This window comes from Megalobrama amblycephala, linkage group LG5 (genome assembly GCF_018812025.1).
Source record: "Megalobrama amblycephala isolate DHTTF-2021 linkage group LG5, ASM1881202v1, whole genome shotgun sequence".
NCBI classification, from domain to species: domain Eukaryota; kingdom Metazoa; phylum Chordata; class Actinopteri; order Cypriniformes; family Xenocyprididae; genus Megalobrama; species Megalobrama amblycephala.
This window is the reverse complement of record NC_063048.1, coordinates 23,579,032-23,599,683: the sequence shown is the minus strand read 5'-3', so window position 1 is coordinate 23,599,683 and position 20,652 is coordinate 23,579,032. Positions and strand designations below refer to the sequence as shown.

Sequence of the window (20,652 nt, the reverse complement as noted above, 5' to 3'; positions counted from 1 at the left end):
TGAAAAGCTCCCATCCCAAGAGTCCCCTAATACTCCTGACAACAACAATGACTTGCAGACTAAAACAACTGATGAGCCTGAGACTCATTGGCATTCTGTGAGCGTTTAACAGGTCTTACCCCAACCTCTCTTTGTAAAATCAGCACGTCAGGAGTGTTCATTGGCAATTTAATAATTAAACCTTTAAAATACAACTGGATGTGGGTAATTATCTATGGAGTCTCATTAGGGCTGCTTTTGATATGAAGAGGGTAGGTGTGTATATGTATCTGTTCATGTTCTGCAGACAGGGGAGGGTGAAGCACTCATGTCATAATGAAAACAAAATGATATGCTAGGTGTCTAATTGTGTTGTCCACAATTATCTTTATGTCTGGTAGTAAAGATAATGATTTCATAAGAGACACATATCCCAACACAACTTTACAACAGCTGATTTTCAAAATGAGTTATAAGAAATGTGAACTCATTATGCCACGATGCAAGGGTGTTATGAGAGGTTGCCGAGGTGTTACTATGTGGTTTCTATGGATTTCTGGGTCGTTGCTAGGCCAAAATCAAAAGAGCCTACCCCAGGTCTCATATTCTACATACTATGTCTTATAAGAGTCATTGTTTAGAAAAGCACAACACTTTAAAAGCACAAATACAAAGTTCTGTCACATCATTATGTATAGGGCACAGCTGATCGGTTCCTGCTGTATCAGTAGCCAATGAGCTTGCGTGCTCAACCTACAAATACATGGGTAGTATTTGCCTTAGCAGTGCAGCGCACTTTCAGAAACCCTCCATCTTCCCCAGCTCCACCTGTATAGATCTGCTACGGGTAATTCATGTATACTATATTGTATAGCAGCAGCATGTCTTGCTTGCTCACAGCAGTGTTTTGTGTATGTATTGGCAGTAGCAAGTCCTGTACTTGCTCTGCAGCAGCAAAAACCTAACTAGACGAAGATTAATTAAAGCAGCAATAAAAGCAGCAGCAACGCAGCAGATCTATTCTGCCAAGACCAAACATATCAACATTGTCATACCCATTACCATGCCAAACACTCCGAGAGCTGTCATGACAGAACTCCACTTAATTGCATGATTAGAAGTAGGGCTGTTCGATTAATTGGATTTAAGTTAAGTGCATTAAGCTCTTACAGTTTTTTTCAATTGCTAACATTTGTCCAATCTGTAGTCACATTTTCAAAACTCTAAACACATTTAGCAGAACATCCGTCTGTTGTGACCATACCATTAACACAATTCATGTAGTTTTCACAAAAAATGCAGTCAATTAACACGTTTCTAAAATGTTTAAATTTTATTTTCATATAAGCTTTCCCCATACCAAAATCATGGATCTTTCTCATCTTATTTGCAAATGCTTAAACACAGCAAATCAGAAATGAAAACCCAATGTTCCAATCATTAAATCTAGTATAAAACCTACATTTTTGCAACAACAGCAGCTCAAAAGTATTGAAAAAATATATTAAACAAATACTGAAACAATTGATAAGCATTTTTAAATAGCAGATCACTGAAATATTGAGAAATAGCAGATTCCAATCTCAGTTGGAAGCATAGTCAGGTGTTGAATTTCTTTCCATTACATGGACACACAGTAAAATAGGACTCTTTGAATCGGATTTGTTCAGTGTGGATGAAAAACAACACAGAGGAGCAAAAAAAAAAAAAAAAAGGTAAGGTAGAGGAAAAGATGAAGGAGGAGACGAGAAGTTGGATCAGGACAAGGGAGAAGAGGAAGAATTTGAGCTGGACTGTGCATTTCTGTTTTTTTCACTTACACATGTGGAACCTATGAAAGCTTATTTTTTTGTATCAATTCCAATAGTTTATATATCACAATTCTGAGGAAAAAAGTCAGAATTGTGAGATGTAAACTCACAACTAAAAAAATAAAAATAAAAATAGAATTGTGAGATAAAAGTCACAATTACCTTTCATACTTTTTTATTCTATGGCAGAAAAAAAAGCTTCAACAGTAACCAAAGACCATGTATGTTGGATTTGTTGTTGATCAATGGCAGCAATTTCATGTTTTCATTTCAGTAAAAGCTTCATGCAAAGCTTTACTACAACGATTCCACTACCACTATTCCATATATGCAGAATGTGTGGTCTGCGTAGGGCACTAGCTACCAAGGCTGCACCATCCCACCCTCTATGAGGGCACCATCAACACCACACACCCACCTCCAGAAAGAGATTTCAACCAAGGGGGCAACCAAAGTTCTGCATAGGGGACTCATTTGACCAGTGGCTGCCCTGAACAATTCTGTTACTTTCTTCTTCTTCTTCTTTTTTCTACTGCACATTCTATAAAGCAATTACTCATTCACTTCTGTTACCAAGAATGCACACATTTAACACTTAACCAACAACATAGAATGGCTTACATGTAAGCATTCTACTATTACAGCAGTAAAAGGAAACTGAATTATAAAAAAATGGATGTCATATTTTCTCCAGGTAGAACAGAAACATGACAAGTAATGCAGTTTTCATAATGCCATCAACTGTTAGTATTTTGACAGTCATTGCGCTTTGACTATATGTTCATGTTGGACAGAAAACTAGTGCTAGTGTTTGACAGAACGACTCGATTTTGAATAGGTTTGCTGTGTTTTGAAAGAGCATTTTGAAATGTAGATTTTGTGTTTTTTTTTTAACAAAATATGATTTTAGCAGAAAATTAACTATTTGGCTAATTGTGTGATGTATCTGTGTTTCTGTGTTAAGAGTTTAGAAAAAGTACTTTAAGTATTGGTAAATGCTTGTTAGCAATTGAAAAAACTGTAATATACCTGCTGCTGTCTGTCATTAACGTTAATCAAACAACAAAAGAAAAAGACCAAATCTCTCACTGTTCTTGACTGAATAAACTTTGTAGCTTTAATAATAAAGTTTAATTCCTTCAGCGAAGACTGTACTGTTTTAATTTACATTTAATTACTTTATTCAATTTCTGTAGTAGGCTATTATCTGAATAATATACTGTTATTTATTTTATTTTTCTTTATCTTTTTCTCTTGTGTTTGTTCTATTATTTTAATTGGCTTTTTTATTGTATTACTGACTGTTTATGTAGCATCCACCAGCTGGAGTGCCCATGATCTCCACCAGAGGGCACTGCTCTCGACTCCCTTGCATTCCCATCATGAAATTCAATTCCCATAACCTATTGCATGGACTCATTATTGTTTGATCACTTCCACCTGTGTCTCATTATCTGGTTAAACTCTTGCCTATATAAGCCCTGTATTTTCACTCATTCTTTGCTGAGTCTTGTTTGTTCAATGTTACACTGCAATTCTGAGCCCTGGTTTCCATTTTCTTAGTTTTGTTCGTATGCCTATTGTCCTGGATTTCCCTTTTTGCCTGGCTGTTTCATAAAACAAGATTAGAATACAAGCCAGGCTTATTTTAGTTAGTCAGACTTATTGTCAGTGAATTCTGTATCATAAAGCAAACTTAAATTAGTTCAAACCTAGTTACTCTGGCAACTTATGCAGGGAAACTAACCTGGCAGGCTAACTGTCAGGCTAAGCTGAGCTCCTCTAACACTTACCAATAGGAATGCAATGATATTATCAGAGTTAATATATATATTTAACGTGTGTGTGTGTGTGTGTGTGTGTAACCTACAGGTTTTCTTTGCTTACTGGCTAAATGTTTTGTGCGCAAGATTTAATAGACTTTTAAAATATATGAATACACTTCTCTCTGGTTTTGTTTGGCAGCTGTAGTAACTTTTATGGTTAGTAGAAAAACATTAGAACATTACAATTAAAAAAAAAAAAATGCTTTTTGAGGCAGAAGTTAAAATCACAAAATTAAACAAATTAAATAATAAAAGCACAGACTAAATTTTAATTGGTAAGATGAATCTAAACTCAGTAATTGGTATATTAATATATAGTATTTAACAATAAATAACAGTAGATTAGCCTTGATTTACCCCATTACAATATTCCATTTACAGTTACTGATATCATAAAAATACACTTACTTGAAGGTTTAAAATTTTACATTTTAAGGCACATTTAACATCAAATATTTTAGCAAAATGTATATTTTAGTCAGAATTATTGCGCTCATATTGCGTTCCATTCGTTTGGCGCGCATGCACGCAGCAGCGCTCGTTCACTGTGAAGTTTCGCAGCAAAATGGAAATATTTGCATGACTTTCTAACATTTCACAGATGGAGAATAAACCTATGAAATGTAAGTTATGCACTGAGGAAAACACCATGTCTCAAACGCATAAAATAGCACAAAATGTATGCTGTTTCCTATGGTGGGTTAGTTTGATGCCATGATAGACCTCTAGGGCTGCTTAAGAAAAGCGTGCACATGCAATTATCTTGACTAGGTAAACCTGGATCAAATTAGCAGGATTGTGTGAACTTCAATTAACTTTTATGAAACTATTTTAGCCCCAACTTATTTGTTAGGTTCATTCAAGTCAGGTGTTGGAGTTTAATCCTCGCTTTTCTTAGCATCTTTTATGAAATAGCCCTCGGGTGTTTATTGTCTGGGTTATCTGCATGGTGTTTGGACCAATTTGCCTGTTTTATGAATTACGATTCTGGATTGCCCAATAAAGCTGCGCTTGGATCCTCAACCTGTCTGTCAGAGCAGTTCATAGCATTTTACTTGTCTTCAACAATTGTTTGAGGACGTCACATACATTAGTTTTTTTCTGTGGTATTGAGAATTGTGAAATTCACTGGTATCTAAAATGTTGATATCATAATAAATCTTATTTCCAGCAAAATATTCTTTAAAAACTTATATCATGATTAAGATTTAGGCTATATTGTCCACTCTGATTCAGGTTAAATAATTAAAAGATTACAATACTTACGAACGTAAAGAAATCGTCATTGTGATTATTGCCATAATCAAACAGCTCTAATTTAAAGCATCATTTACATAAATAGAACAAATGTCCAGCATGACTCAGAATTGTCTGTCAAAATCACTATGAGCTTAATGATGCTTTAAAAAGAAACACAAGCTAAAAATCAGCCAGCGCTCTCTGAAATCGCTCACATTGGCAAAAACACAAGATGCAGGTATCTAATGCAGTTTAGCTGTGGACCCTGTTCAGCAGCACAAAAGAAACTAAATTGAATCGCCCTTGGGGCCACCAGAAGCCTTTGTTTCGGATGAAACTCTCAATCAGCCACATCATTTTCTGCATTTTTCATCTAGTTACCAGCTCATTACAGTGATAACCTCCACCAAGCTTTACTAGTGCTTAATTTTAAAAATGGCTAAAAATTGCTTAATTACTAAAACAAATTTAATGCTACAATAATGTGTTTGTTAGACTTGGAGATCTAAAACCATGGAAGGTGCTGATTCACCGTCCATTTAGCAGCTTACACTGTGCACCACAACAGGGAGACTTCAGACTGAGCCAGAGTCATCTGGCTAATGGGCTTGTGGCTCTCGGGAATGAATGGATATTTCAAGATCACATGCATCTCTTGCTATATTTTTTTATCTGGTCATTCTTGGATAGCTTGTGCTCGGGCTCATTACCAGTGTCCATATGCACGAGTGGATGGCTATTAAATGACACACTATAGGTACTAGATGGATGTACCTTGTGTCCTTGGCTATTTTCCACCTCTCTCTGCAAGTCCTGACAGGCCGACACGCTCGGCCTAATGCACAGCGGTGGTAATGGCTGTGTGAATCGCATAGAGAGCCATGGACGAATCAGAGCATGGAGAACCTCCCTAAAATACTGATAGCAGCTCTCTGAACCCAGCTGTTTATCTGACCGTGTCTCAGAGCAGCAAATCACCATGGAAATACACATATATACAAGACTTCCTCAAACAGACAAGGTTATTCAGATAAGAGTGAATGACTGCCCACAGGGCTTAGAGCAAGAGAAAGATAGCATGGTAAACTCATTCCCTCGACTACTCAGAGTTCAATTTAGGCTTTTTAGACTATTGCAGAGAACTCCCAGGATGTATTGCTGCTCTAAAGAACTCTATCTCTCAGCTGTCATACTGCTAACCAGAAGTCCAAACTGGCCCCAGGTTCAATCTCAGCACACACATGTTGGTTCCACTATATAAGTGAGGATGTCTCATAGCCGCAATGGTTTTTATATGGAGGTGATGATATTTGCTAACACTAACCCTCACACAAACCTGTTAATATCAGTAGATTTAAAGCAAAAACATGATTTAGCTGATTTATGAGACTTTCCAATTGAGGACCACAAGGCAAAGTCTGCTATCGTTTTCATTTAAAGCTACTTATACACTACTGTTCAAAAGTTTGGGGTAGGTAAATATCATTATGATCATATTAATACCCGTTTTGCATTTTAGTATGTTTTAAAATGTAATTTAAAATTTCAGCAGCCATTACACCAGTCTTCAGTGTTACATGATCCTTTAGTAGGTTTTGTAACAAATGTGAAAGTCTTTAATGCCAATTTTGATTAATTTAATGCATTCTTGCTGAATACAATTTTTTATTTCTTACAGAAAAAATCTTACTGACCCCAAACTTTTGAACGGTAGAGGAACTACTACATAACTTTGCAAACTTTAAGATGACTTGACTTTTTGCAAAACAGAATGTTCCATTTTAACTAAAGTCATAATATTTTATCTCATAACACACAGATACTAAGATGTCCCTAAAGAGAATTTTGAATTGTTTTATTGGCCAAAATAAAGCTAAGCAAACCCAAACACATATACACAAATACTCAGAGAAGATACACCCTCAGTACACATTTCTAATTTGGTGTGCTAAGGATTTGTGAGAGGTGTAAAAGTAATCAGCACTACATCTTATGATTCATGAGCAGCCCAAAATATAAACAATGAATAATAAATAATATTTATTTTCAATACATCCTCCATTTTTTATCTATATCTATAGCAATAGATATGCAGCAAAAATATGGTTTGACCAAACCTTATATAACTAATAAATAAATCATAATAAGAACATATTTAACATTTAAAAATGCTCTCTGGGACACTGGAGTGCTCACTGTACATAAATAAAAATGAGTGATGTATACAATTCTCATGTTCACAAGGTGGCTGTCTGATAAAATGAGCAGTTTTCAACCCTCTCATCACTTTTACATTAAGAAATTAGATTGGAGAAATGTCCTTGTAAAGGCTCCAGAAGTTTGGGACTGGGTAACACTTTTATTTTAATAGTCCACTTTAGACATTCTACACACTACAAGTATTTTTGCAACTACATGTTAACTACCAGTCATTCGAGTATTAGTAGACTGCTAACACTTTATTTTGATGCTCCCTGAAGAGATATTCTACTAACTGTAAATATCTTTGCAACATGTCAACTTATTCTACTAATACTTTAGATGTATTTGTAAAGTTATGTCTAAAGTGGACTATGTAAATAAAGTGTAACCAGGGACTGTAATAGCTGGAGTGTCACTTGGTTAAGTCACTTGCTTGAGGGCCCTATGGCAGTGACCACAGCTGAGTGAGGGATTTAGATATGAACAACCTCCTGACACTCAGTTGTAATCCCTAAAACATCACTATCAGGATTTAAACCAACAACCTTCTAAACGCGACCACAGTCGCTGCTTTCTCAAATAGCTCCCACTAATTTAAACACGATTCTCTCCTTACTTTGGCCAATAAAATAACGTGTTCCGATCATTTTGCTGAGAATGAGATTACAGCTAAACAGAAAGCAATGCACAGGATGAGCCACTTTAGTTATTTTCCAGCCCATTTGGCACAACAGTTCATGTGCCTCTCCAGCAAAAGCTTCATTCAAAAAAGACCTTATTAGCGGGCAACAAACAACACTTTGCCACTCATCAACAAACAACACTCTTGCTCATTCTCTCTCCTCAACCGTCATACGCCCCATAATGCTGATTGGTTACGCGTTTGTTGTTGGTGTCGGCCCGACTAACTTCCAAACAGTGTATTTGAAATTCTATTTGAGAGTCCACCTTTAATATATAAATATTAATATATTTCATATAAATACATAAATATGTAAAATAAAAATAAAACATGCAATTTCTGGAAAGTATTAATATTGTAATGTATTCATAATATATCAAATGTGTATAAAATTGATGTATACTATGATGTATATATTATGTATATATTCTTTAGCCTAATATAAGTTCTAATATATAAAATACATAAACACTTCAGAACTGCTGTTACAATGGCTCCTACCTGGTGTATGAAGACCTGGGCAGTGCGAGGACTGAGCAGCAGGATGGCCCGTCTGAGCGTGTCCCGGTAACGGTTCAGCTCCTCCATCCTCATTGTGCTGAACAGGGTAGAAAAGACCTTTGTCACATTTCGGTCAACTTGCTGTAGAGACACATCTAAACCCATTCGAGAGGCCTGGTCCAGAAATCCACGCATACCCCGCACATCTGAAACAGAGCGTGAGAAAAAGCAAAAGATGGTGGTTAAAAAACCAAGACTCATGTGCAGAGAGCTAAAAACTGCATTTAAGATGAAGAATGAGATGAAAATAGATCAAATACAGACTGAACATTTGATTTAAGATCAGAGGTTTCCAGACAGAATAACTTCAGACCTGACTGTAAATTTACTTTAGAGAAATTATGCAGAAAGGGATAGTAAGATCTGTAAAAATATAAAATTGTGTTCTAGAGAAGAAAGAAGGTCATCTGGGTTTAGAATAACATTAGAGTGAGTAAATGATGACAGATTTTTTTTTTCTTCATCACTATCCCTTTAACTTTTGAAAAAAAAAAGTCTATGTTCCCTGCTCTGGAGATTCAAGGACTATATGAGAAAAAAATCCTGTTTTCTTGCCCTTTTGCACATCACGGATGTGTATTCAGTCTACTGAAGTGGCTTTTAGATGGCTTAATTGTCCGGCATTGAGCTTTCAAACCATCTACTGGCAGAATGGGCAGAAGAACTGTCCTCTACGAGGGTCAAAATGTGAGAATGAGACTTCAAGGTCTAATTAGAGCTATATAGACCAATCATAAAAATGCATGAATACTTCAACGTAACTGTGTACATTTATGGACTTCACTTCAAGCTGTAATTACGTTTTCATTGCATGACATTGAGGCAGTCAAAATGTGAAGAACTGTAAGTTGGCTGGCATCTACTACACTTTCCATTACGTCTTTTATTTACTGCTTGAAAAAACCCCCAGAAGAAACAGAATACTTTCAAGAACCTGTCAACATAAGGAAGCAAAACAGACTGATAAAAAGCATTAAGAGGAGCAGAAAATGTTCAGCCCATCTTCAGATTTCAGGGTGTTGACAGCAGCTTTGTCTCTCCTGCAATCAAATCATAAATAGTCGTGTTGTATAAGCTATCAAGTGGTGAAACATTATTTTATTTAATTATCATAGAAAAAGTCAACACAACAGTCTTCTAAAATTATTGATATTACCATTAACAACATGACAACAGCTGACTGTGACATTTGGAGATTTTCTAATTACACAGAAGTACAACAGAAGTACAACTGATCAGCGAATCCATATTATTTATAATATTCTGTGTTGTATTTTCTTTTATCCTGTGTTATTTTGTTAGTTCATATTTTTTAAGGATGAGGGCATGTCACACAGCCTTTCCTGTTGACTGGAAAAATCTGTCTAAATTTACTAGCATAAAGTACTGTAGCTTGATTGGATGTGTTTAACATCAACAATGAAGAGATATTTTAAAGTCCCTGTAAAGTCAATTCTGAGAATTGTTTCTAAACACATTATAAATGTTACAAATGTATTGCTGAAACACATTACAAAGACTGTGAACTATGTAGTACTGAATTGTGAAATTAGAGAGTTAAACAGTTTTTCACCAATTCTATGTTCAGGATTTTTTGGGTGGAGCTAAAACAGGGGTTTGATGATGCACTGGAGCCCCTGAACACGGCCCCGCCCCTAACACTATATAACTGTCGATGACGCACTAGTAATGCCTTCGTCACGCAAATGCATATTACCTGGTTGTGATAATATACAAAACAGCTCGGTCTCCTTTTACAAACTTTCATCAGACAACTGGGTTTCACTGATAATCCGCTGTTATTGGTGAATGGGGCTGAAAAGACTATCTCCCGCCTCGGGGTGTAATGCTATTTCATGCATTCTGACTTATTTACACAGTTAAAGTGTTGCATTCTCATGTTAAACATGGCCAAAGTTTCAAAACATGAGTGTCTGTGTTTTGTCGGCAATCGGCTCGCAAGTGCGTATAATGTAAACTACACGAACGTTTTTGTTCCCTTTTTATTTATAAAGATGCCGCAGCTAGCATGCGATCTCACGCGATCGTGATCGTTTAGCTCCACCCATGGCACTGACGGCAGACACGCCTCCAGGATCTCTGCTTTTTTCAGAAATACTCGGTTTAGCGTGTCTCTCTTTTATAAATATGACAAAACTAAAGACTTTTCGGAGATATGAAGGATGCATTGTTACTCTATATGTACTCAAGGTTAACAAGAGAGTTAACAAAAGGTTAACACTGTGTGTGTGATCCCCCCCCTTTAAAATATATTTTTCTCTTCCATCTAAACAGTTGATATTTACAGTATTTTTTTTATGAAGTGGCATCTTTTGCAATCCTAATTATTAACATTTAAATAATTAGTTGCATTTGTCTTTCCTGCCACCCAACTGTTACAGAATACAGACCCACAACAACGTGGAAATTAACAAGCAGGTGAGTAATAATGAATGAGCAGGATGGTAATATGGAATGATAATACAGCCAGTTCTTTGTTTTGTAGATTGATGGAGGAGATCGTGGAGCTGAGCAGTCGAGCACACACTTCGGTGAGTATGCTGGAGTGGGATGGAGTCCGGGATGAGAAGACAATGGAGACACAGACACACAGGAGGACGCTGGAGACACAGGGGATCGGGAGAGACGTAGGAACGCTGGAGCATAGAGGTAAGTGGATCAGGTAAGTGAGTCCTTCTCGAAATTGAGACCAGACAAAGTGCTGTGGTGAAGTGTGTGCTATTATACTGCTTGTGATGATGAGGTGATGACGTTCAGGTGCGGGTGATTAGTATTTCGGCGATTGTGACCTTTGTGATTGGGTGGTGATAGAGCCTGGGCAATCTCTGACAGTCTCTTCACCTTGGCTCCCTCCAGCCAATGTCTCCACTCCTCCAATGCGAGCTTGATGGCCAGTAACTCTCTGTTCCCGATGTCGTAATTCATCTCCGCCGGGGAGAGCTTCTTTGAAAAGAAGGCACATGGATGGAGTCGTGCTGGATTCCCCTGCTGCTGAGAAAGCACCGCTCCTACCCCAGTGGTGGATGCATCGACCTCGACGACAAAGGGCTTGTTGGGGTCAGGATGGATGAGGAGCGGTGCTTTAGTAAAGGAGTCTTTAAGGCTCTGGGTGGCAGCTGGAGTCCAGGACAGAGACTTGGGCTTATTGCAGAGAAGGTTGGTGAGTGGAGTGGTGATGGAGCTGTAATTCTGTATAAAGTGATGGTAGAAGTTTGAGAATCCCAGGAAGCGTTGAAGCTCTTTGATGGTTGAAGGTGTTGGCCAGTTGCGTACTGGTCGACCTTCCCCTCGTCCATCTGGATGCCGTGTTCACTGATGTTATAGCTGAGAAACAGGGTGGAGGATTGGTCGAAGGAGCATTTCTCGGCTTTGAGGTAGAGCTGGTGTTCCCTCAGGCATTGGAGGACCTCCGCAATGTGCTGGCGATGTTCGGCCAGGCTCTGAGAGTAGATTAGGATGTCATCAATGTAGACTATTACGAAGCGATAGAGGAACTCCCGGAGCACCTTGTGCATGAAGTCCTGGAATACGGAAGGGGCGTTGACCAGTCCATACGGCATAACGAGGTATTCGTAGTGTCCAGTAGGGGTCACGAAGGTGGTCTTCCACTCGTCCCCCTCACGTATCCGGATGAGGCTGTACACACTGCGGAGGTCCAACTTAGTGAACACGACTGCTCCACGAAGTTGTTCCAGTGCTTCTGGGACAAGGGGAAAAGGGTACCTGAATTTCACAGAGATCTTGTTGAATGCTCTGTAATCAATGCAGGGCTGCAAGCCTCTGTCCTTCTTTGCCACGAAGAAAAAGCTCGGGAAGCAGGGGAAGTAGAAGGGTGGATGTAACCCTGTTGAAGAGCCTTTTCTACGTACTCCTCCATGGCCTTCTGTTCAGGGAGAGAGAGAGGATAAATCTTTCCGTGGGGCACTGGCTCATCCAGAAGGAGGTTGATGGTACAGTCCCATGGCCGGTGTGGAGGCAACGACGACGCCCATTAGGGGCAGATGATGTCACTGCAGGGGGCGTAGTATGCTGCAATCGCCGTGGATTGCTGTTCAACCGGGCTCTCGATAGAGGTGGTGTTGATGGAGGTTTCACTGGATGAGGAAGACTTGTGAAGCACCCGGGAAAATGGCTATCACCCCACTTCAGGACTTCGCCGGTGTTCCAGGAGAGAACGGGGTTGTGTTGCACTAGCCACGGGTGCCCTAGAATAATACCAGCGGTGGAATTTTCCAGAACCAGGAAGATGATGGATTCGAGGAGGGCATGTACTAGAAGGGAGACATTGGAGGCAGTAAGAATAACTTCAGCAGTGAGTGGCTTAGTATTAACAGACAGAGAATGGATGACACTCACCATAGGTCGTGGTGGACAAATGGGACAGGCTGGGATAACATGTCCCCCAGAACCACAATACAAACAAAGACCCTGGGTCAGCCTCCTCTGCCGCTCAGACACAGTCAAGCAAGTGTTACCCAGACTGAGCAGTCAAGCACAATTTTCGGTGAGTATGTTGGAGTGGGATGGAGTCCGGGATGAGAAGACGTTGGAGACACAGACAAACAGGTGGACACAGGAGACACAGAGGATCGGGAGAGACGTAGGTACGCTGGAGCATATAGGCAAGTGGATCAGGTAAGTGAGTCCTTCTCGAAATTGAGATAAGACAAAGTGCTGTGGTGAAGTGTGTGCTATTATACTGCTTGTGATGATGAGGTGATGACGTTCAGGTGTGGGTGATTAGTATTCCAGTGATTGTGACCTCTGTGATTGGGTGGTGATAGAGCCTGGCCGATCTCTGACACCAACAGAGTTGTGAGCCATTTTTGGATTGCAAAGTTGACAACTACTGTTGTAAAAAGTGATGTTTTTAAAATATTGACACATGGTTAAACAAAAAAGAATGACCTTTTCCCTTTTCTGTTTCTCTTATTTAAGCAACTTTTTAAATTTCCCTTTCACATATTATGAGCTATTTCTGCACTGTATGATAATTTTGTTTGTCAATAATAATTATCAAACATATCATCATATATTATAAAAACATATACAATGAAATTGTCTGTGCTATCTTCCATATCTGACATTAAGTTTATCTTTTGCTTCAAGCATAAATTTATTCAGACAACCATAGTCCAGTTTTCAGGGTTATATTGCAACACAGGAAAGCAAATCAGACATCAAGAATGATCAAACACCATATTAATTTGCATGTATGTGTGAGTGTGTACTTGATCTTAACTCTCTTGATTATAACCCTCTGTGCACTGCGGTATACTACAAGCTACAAACTGTTTCCATGACAACTGACCATCAAAACACTTTCTTCAAAACAGATTACATGCGATGTGCTTTCAAAACAACAACCAATAAGAAAGTCTAATCATTTGAGCACTTGAGCAAAAAAGTTGTACTAAATACACTAATGAAAACCCTTTCAGCATAATTGGCATAACCTTAGTATGTGTCAGAAGATAGAAAAGGGACACAGAGGTAAGTGGTACAAATGACAGCAGGTTTATTGAGCAATGATGGAGATAATAGAGGCGAGAGGATTGTCCAGGTAAGCAGGTGGCAAGTGGGAAAGTCTTGAGTGGCTTATCTGAGTCTGATAGTGTCTTTGTGTTTCCCAGGGGATCCGGAGGGAGCTGAGGAGCATGGAGACGGTGAAGAACAACAGCAGGGGAGAACTGGAACGTAGCACAGGAATTACAGGTAAGTAACCAACAGGTAAGTGGGTCAGGCGAAACAACATGGTATGGTTGTGACCAGACAGTGAGTGAACAGGAGGAGTGCAGGTATATAGTGCTGGCTGATGATTGCTGACAGGGGAATGTGATCAGGTGATTGGGATCTGGTGACTGTAGTGGGTGGCGACTGTGGTGACTCCTTGGCAGTACCCCTCCTCCAGGGGTGGCTCCTGACGCCCTACTACGGCGACGGGGTCGGCCACGGCCTCTGGGTGCTGGACGGTCAGGGTGGTTCTGGTGGAATTTGGCCAGGAGAGTGGGATCCAACACATCATCTCGGTTAACCCTGGACCATTTCTCTGGTCCATACCCCTCCCAGTCCACAAGTTATTCCAGACAGCCGCCCCGTTGCCAAGAGTTCAAGATCTCCTGTATTCTGTAGATTTGGCATTCCTCGATGACTTCGGGAGGAGGAGGTACTGGCGGTTTTTCGGGTTCTGTAGAAGAGGGAGAAACAGGTTTGAGGAGTGAAACATGGAAGGAAGGGTGAATGCAATACCGTGCAGGGAGCTGGAGATGGTAGGTGACTTCATTGATCTGCCTCTCAATGGTAAAGGGACCTATATAGCGGGGACTCAGCTTCCGGCAAGGCAGGCGGAGACGCAGAACCCGGGTCGAGAGGAAGACCTTATCTCCAGGACGGTAGATGGGGGTATAAGACCGGCGGGCATCTGCAAAGGTCTTGTGTCTCTGCACTGCTTACTGGAGTTGGATGTGGGCTGAGTCCTAAATCCTCTCGCTTGCTTGAAACCAGTGGTCGACAGCTGGAATGTCCGAGGGTTCTTCTGTCCTGGGAAACAGAGGGGGTTGGTACCTGAGTATGCACTGGAATGGGGTAAGGCCGGTGGTTGTTTGCCTGAGGGAATTTTGGGGCCCACGGTCGGAGACAACCTCTTCTAGTATACCAAAGGTGCGGAATAGATGATGGGTTTCAGCTGTTACGAGGGTGGGGTAAACCCCGGAGGGGAATCAACTTGCATGCCTTGGAGAATCAATCCACTGCGACAAGAATGCAGGTGTAACCATCAGACTTTGGCAGTTCTGTGACAAAGTCGACTCCGACGTGGGTTGGGGGTAAGGGTGTGTGAGGATGGGAGCAGTGCAAAAGGCCTCCTGGAGCTTCTTGAATGAGGCTCGAGCTTCAGGGTTCCAGGACAGAGACTTGGGCTTCTGACGGAGCATAGAAGTGAGTGGTGTGGAAAGGAGACTGAAGTTTTGGATGAATCTACAGTAGAAATTGGCAAAGCCGAGGAATCGTTGAAATCCTTTAACAGTCTGAGGTTGAGGCCAGTTCTGGATGGCTTGAACCTTCTTCTGGTCCATCTGGAGACCAGCGGCGCTCAGGATGTAATTGAGAGTGCCCGAGAGGCATTTCAAAGATGGCCGCTGAGTGAAATGACTCGCCTTAAGGGGACTTCAGTTGTGCAGTGTGTTTGATGGGTTGAAATTTAAATGTCTGACAGACGAGATGGTAAAAGCTGTTTTTGATTTTTGATTCAAACATGAATATATAAGATCGTAATTTAAGGAACCGGAACAGCCAAGCTGATACCTGAGTCTGCGCAGTAGTGAGCGAGAAGCAGAGGCACATAATCGGTAAGTACAGTTTGTTTCAGAACAACTCATTATGTCGGTGTGAAACAAAAAGCTCTAAAAATTTAGAAATAAAAGTTAAAGCTCCCGAAAAAAGTTTGTTGGTGTTTCAGAGACAACTTGGCTCAGAGAAGCTGTCAATCTCAGCTGTCCATCATTAAGTCACACTCCCGTTTTTATAGCATCAAATAACTAACTAAAACCAAACTTAAACACACGCACACACTTGAACTTGCATCAGCATGATAAAAACTATGACATACCTAAAATGACAAAAACCATCTTTGTAAAAAATTTATTTGAAGTGTAATTTGATTGTTTAGTTTGTCTCACATCCCATAAGATTACATGGAGAGGGCGGGGTTTATGACCTATATGGGACCAGCCACCTGGGGGGTGACCGAAACGTTTTGGCTTCTCTTTTCAGGACTTGTGTGGCACACTTGATAAAACCCAAAGAGTTGGGTCAGCATGTGTTCTTTTCAATATTTACCCAGTCCTGGGTTGACAAATAACCCAGAAATGGTTGTTTTTAACCCAATACTTTTTAGAGTGTACGATTACTAAGGAGGTCACAATAATGCATCACTAATTCACCATATGTTAATCATTGAAATTCAATCAGTAAATGTCATATTACGCTCCTTTATTGATGCTCGTGGTATGACTAACTACTAAAGACCTGTCAATATTCCCAACCAGCAAACACACCAGACACAATGCAGAGATTAGTTTAAGAATCTCATTGTAATTCAATTATCACAGCTGTAGCTACAAACAAACTGAAGAGAAAATTCAGTCTCTTGAGCATACAGTCTCAGAAATATATAATTAAAGCTGTGGAAATCAGTGGAAAGAAAGAGCTGAGAGAAATCTTTCGAGAAATAAATTGGATTTGCTTAAAGAGTGTAATTATATATCTAAAGGCATATACAAGCTGCCATCTCACTGAGTAAGACATGGGTGAAAGAGGTGTGCAGGGAATCAATGGAGCTCTAACAAAGAACGGTTTGATGTTCCGCTGTTCCTTCATTTGTAATAAAAAGATTGGGTTGAAAAATAAAATACAAGGCTTGTTCTTGGATTTAGTTCTTGATTAAAGCAGCATGATGTTGTGTAACAAATCTATGGCCGTATCATGATGTAATCAGCAAGATCTTGAAAACAACACATCTATCTCATCAAGAACCACAGTCTGATGTAAGCAATATCTTGCTAAGCTAAATTATATTCAGCAGAATATTAGCGAGGAATAAGATCATTCATTTTAAACATTACAACAAAGACTGTAGACCTAAATTACTTCAGCATTTCATAATAACCATGCATTAGTATTTAATAAATGCATCTTCAGAAGATGACATACATTGTGATGAATGGACTGCAGAATGCTTGATCTTTGCATTAAAGGTCATCAACCACAACATTTCAAAAGTTGCGTTTAATTAGTTCTGCATATGGTTAGGAGTTATGAAACCTCATCATTTGATACTCTACAAAGGCATCTAGACAGTTGCTAGGAGATGGTATAATCATTTCATCTGTATTTTCTTTTTATGATTCTGTTTGTGTCTCAATCCACCGGCCTGCTGTACAGCAGTCTGGGGGCCAGAGTGTGAGTATTACTCATGAAGGCCATGGGGAGCACTCGTCCTGGAAAGACTTGAAATACTTATGTCCTAATAAATGAAAGAGGCTTTGGTTGACACGCTGTTGATTGGGTCCACGTAACAGCATTGTAGAATCTACACAGTCCTGGACACGGTTGCTCATTTAACAGTCTGTGACATGAACTGCCCAGAGACATACCCTGAATGTAAAACAAAACTTCTGTGTATCTCTCTTCATCTCACTTAGAGATGGGTTCTCCTTGTCTTGCGGAGGAAGCCAATTGAAAAAGGTTCATCATATACACTATATTGCCAAAAGTTTTGGGACACCACTCCAAATCATTGAATTCCATCATGGCCACAGGTGTATAAAATCAAGCCCATAGGCATACAGACTGCTTCTACAAACATTTGTGAAAGAATGGGTCGCTCTCAGGAGCTCAGTGAATTCAAGTGTGGTACCGTGATAGGTTGCCACCTGTGCAATAAGTCCATTTGTGAAATTTCCTTACAAATAAATATTCCACGGTCAACTGTTAATGGTATCATAACAAAGTGGAAACAATTGGGAACAACAGCAAGTCAGCCACGAAGTGGTAGGCCATGTAAAATCACAGAGCAGGGTCAGCGAATGCTGAGGTGCACAGTGCGCTGAAGTCGCCAACTTTCTGCAGAGTCAATAGCTACAGATCTCCAAACTTCAGATTAGCTCAAGAACAGTGCGTAGAGAGCTTCATGGAATGGGTTTCCATGGCCGAGCAGCGCATCCAAGCCTTACATCACCAAGTGCAATGCAAAGCGTCGGATGCAGTGGTGTAAAGCACGCCACCACTGGACTCTAGAGCAGTGGAGACGTGTTCTCTGGAGTGACAAATCACGCTTCTCTGTCTGGCAATCCGATGGACAAGTCTGGGTTTGGCGGTTGCCAGGAGAACAGTACTTGGTGTGGAGGAACTTGACTGGCCTCACCTCAACCCAATAGAACACCTTTCGGATGAATTAAAGTGGAGACTGCGAACCAGGCCTTCTCAGCAACATCAGTGCCTGACCTCACAAAAGAGCTTCTAGAGGAATGGTCAAAAATTCCCATAACACACTCCTAAACCTTGTGAAAAGCCTTTCCAGAAGAGTTGAGGCTGTTATAGCTGCAAAGGGTTGGCCAACTTCATATTAAACCCTACAGATTAAGAATGGGATGTCATTAAAGTTCATGTGCATGTAAAGGCAGGTGTCATATATATATATATATATATATATATATATATATATATATATATATATATATATATATATATATATATACACACAAACCCGATTCCAAAAAAGTTGGGACACCATATAAATTACAAATTGTGAATAAAAAAGGAATGCAATAATTTACAAATCTCATGAACTGTTATTGAAACTCATTTTATTCACAATAGAATATAGATAACATATCAAATGTTGAAAGTGAGACAATGACTTGCGCTCTGACAACGGCAGTGATGTCTTGCGCATATACTTCAATGAGTGTTAGACACCACTTCCACTGTCAGAGCGCGATCAGACCTCACTAAGCGAGTGCTGAACGCAGTTGGACATTGTGGTGTATTAGAGGTAAAAAATGATATAAATACTCTTTGGTTTCTTGCACAAACCGATCGGTTCGTGTCTTAGGACACCCCGCAGGGTTTAATTTGGATTTGTCTATGCAAGTTTTTTCGACTCTTATTGATTGTGTTCCCATTCACTCCCATTATTTGACTGACAGATGGCAGCAGTTGGAGTTAAAAATCATCATTTGTGTTCTACTGAAGAAACAAAGTCACCTACATCTTGGATGCGCTGGGGGTAAGCAAATAAACATCAAATTTTCATTTTTGGGTGAACTATCCCTTTAAGGTCTCATTTTACCTTTTCCCTTCAAAAAAAAGAAAAAAAAGATTTTGTGCCACCTAGGGGAAAAAAAAAAAAAAAAAAAAAGTTGGGGAGGTCATCTGGTGCCAGGAGACATCTTACCGCATATGCAGTAAATGGTTTAGAAGTTATTGATTATTTTTAGCTCAAGATAAATATTTAAATAATTACTAATTATATTAATAAAAATAATATTCAATAGTACTAATAACATTTACATATTGAAAACTGTTAACTATTAAAACTCCAAGACAAAAGTCATCATCAGACAGACAACAGATTGTGTTTGTGCAAGCAAGAGAGTAAATGAAATCACTTAGAACAGGTGGTGCTGTAGATGAAAGATGCTATCAGTTCTACACTAGTGAATAAAGCAAAAGGACACATTACTCAGCGGCATGCTAAAAAAAAAAAAAAAAAAAAAAAAAAGGGACACTCATAAACTTTGGGACTGCTCAGCTAAAACCTAAACATCAATTAAACTGAGAACTCACATACATAATCAACTTTCTCAGCTTACTGTTGATTATAATTTACATAACAAAAAGATCTCAACATTAAGATGTTTTATAGACTCACTTTATGGAGGCTGAATGTACACAAAAATACTGTAAATAGGGGATAAAACAGCTCAAGAGAGAATCAGTTGCCAAGAATCTGGAAGTCCCACTGTAATAATATAAAGCTGCTTTTACACCGTCAGGCCAAAACGTCATTGCTCAAACATTCCATTCCATTGTCAATCCGGCCCAGCCGGTATGGATATGGGTTCATTTTCCTGTGACCGTCCGCTCTTTAGAATGTAATACAAATGCGCCAGTCGATGGCTTGTTAATGTAACAGTTTACAAACAATATGAGATGTAAATAGCAACCGTGTTATGGAGGATGATCAGATATTTCTTTTAATTTCATTAACTTGAGCTAAAATATATTGCGCTGAAATAGTGCACTTGGCAAGCTATAGAGAAATTGGTAGCCAGATAACAGACAAGCGACCAATCTTGAACAGCAACGTCACTACATGCATTCTACCAGCATGGTTCAGCACAGTTAACCAACCGTGCTGAGAATTCCGGGCCGACAACGGTTTGTAATCATGCCGTGCCAAACCAAGCTCAACTGGAAATATGACTGGAGACTTTCATTACCGCTCTTAGAACCTTTTGGCCCGACGGTGGAAAAGCAGCTAAAAATCTCACAGAAGTTGACAGAGGCCAACAAAACATTTACTTAAAAAAATAAAAGTAAATTAGTTTTTTATTACATCATGAAAATTATTCATTTAGTATAGCATAAACAGATAAATTAGCAAAACCAATTACAAGGTTACTACAGAAGTGTCTTGCATTTTTCTGTAAAGAGATAATGTTAACTTCAAACGCTATGAAAGCCTTTCAGACTGCAATCCTTCAAGTCTGTTTACTTGTCCTTCTAAAAATAATAGCATGAAAAAGCAGTTGTCTAGAATAACTGAGTA

The 20,652-nt window shown here is 39.4% G+C and overlaps 1 protein-coding gene across 1 annotated transcript in view; it reads right to left on the bottom strand.

The window, feature by feature from the left end:
* The window catches only part of grid1a (glutamate receptor, ionotropic, delta 1a), a 342,488-nt gene that overhangs the window by 99,882 nt on the left and 221,954 nt on the right, over positions 1 to 20,652 (bottom strand). Inside the window, 1 exon segment of the mRNA XM_048191329.1 lies at positions 8,241 to 8,446. Coding sequence (XP_048047286.1) covers positions 8,241 to 8,446 — 206 coding nt within the window.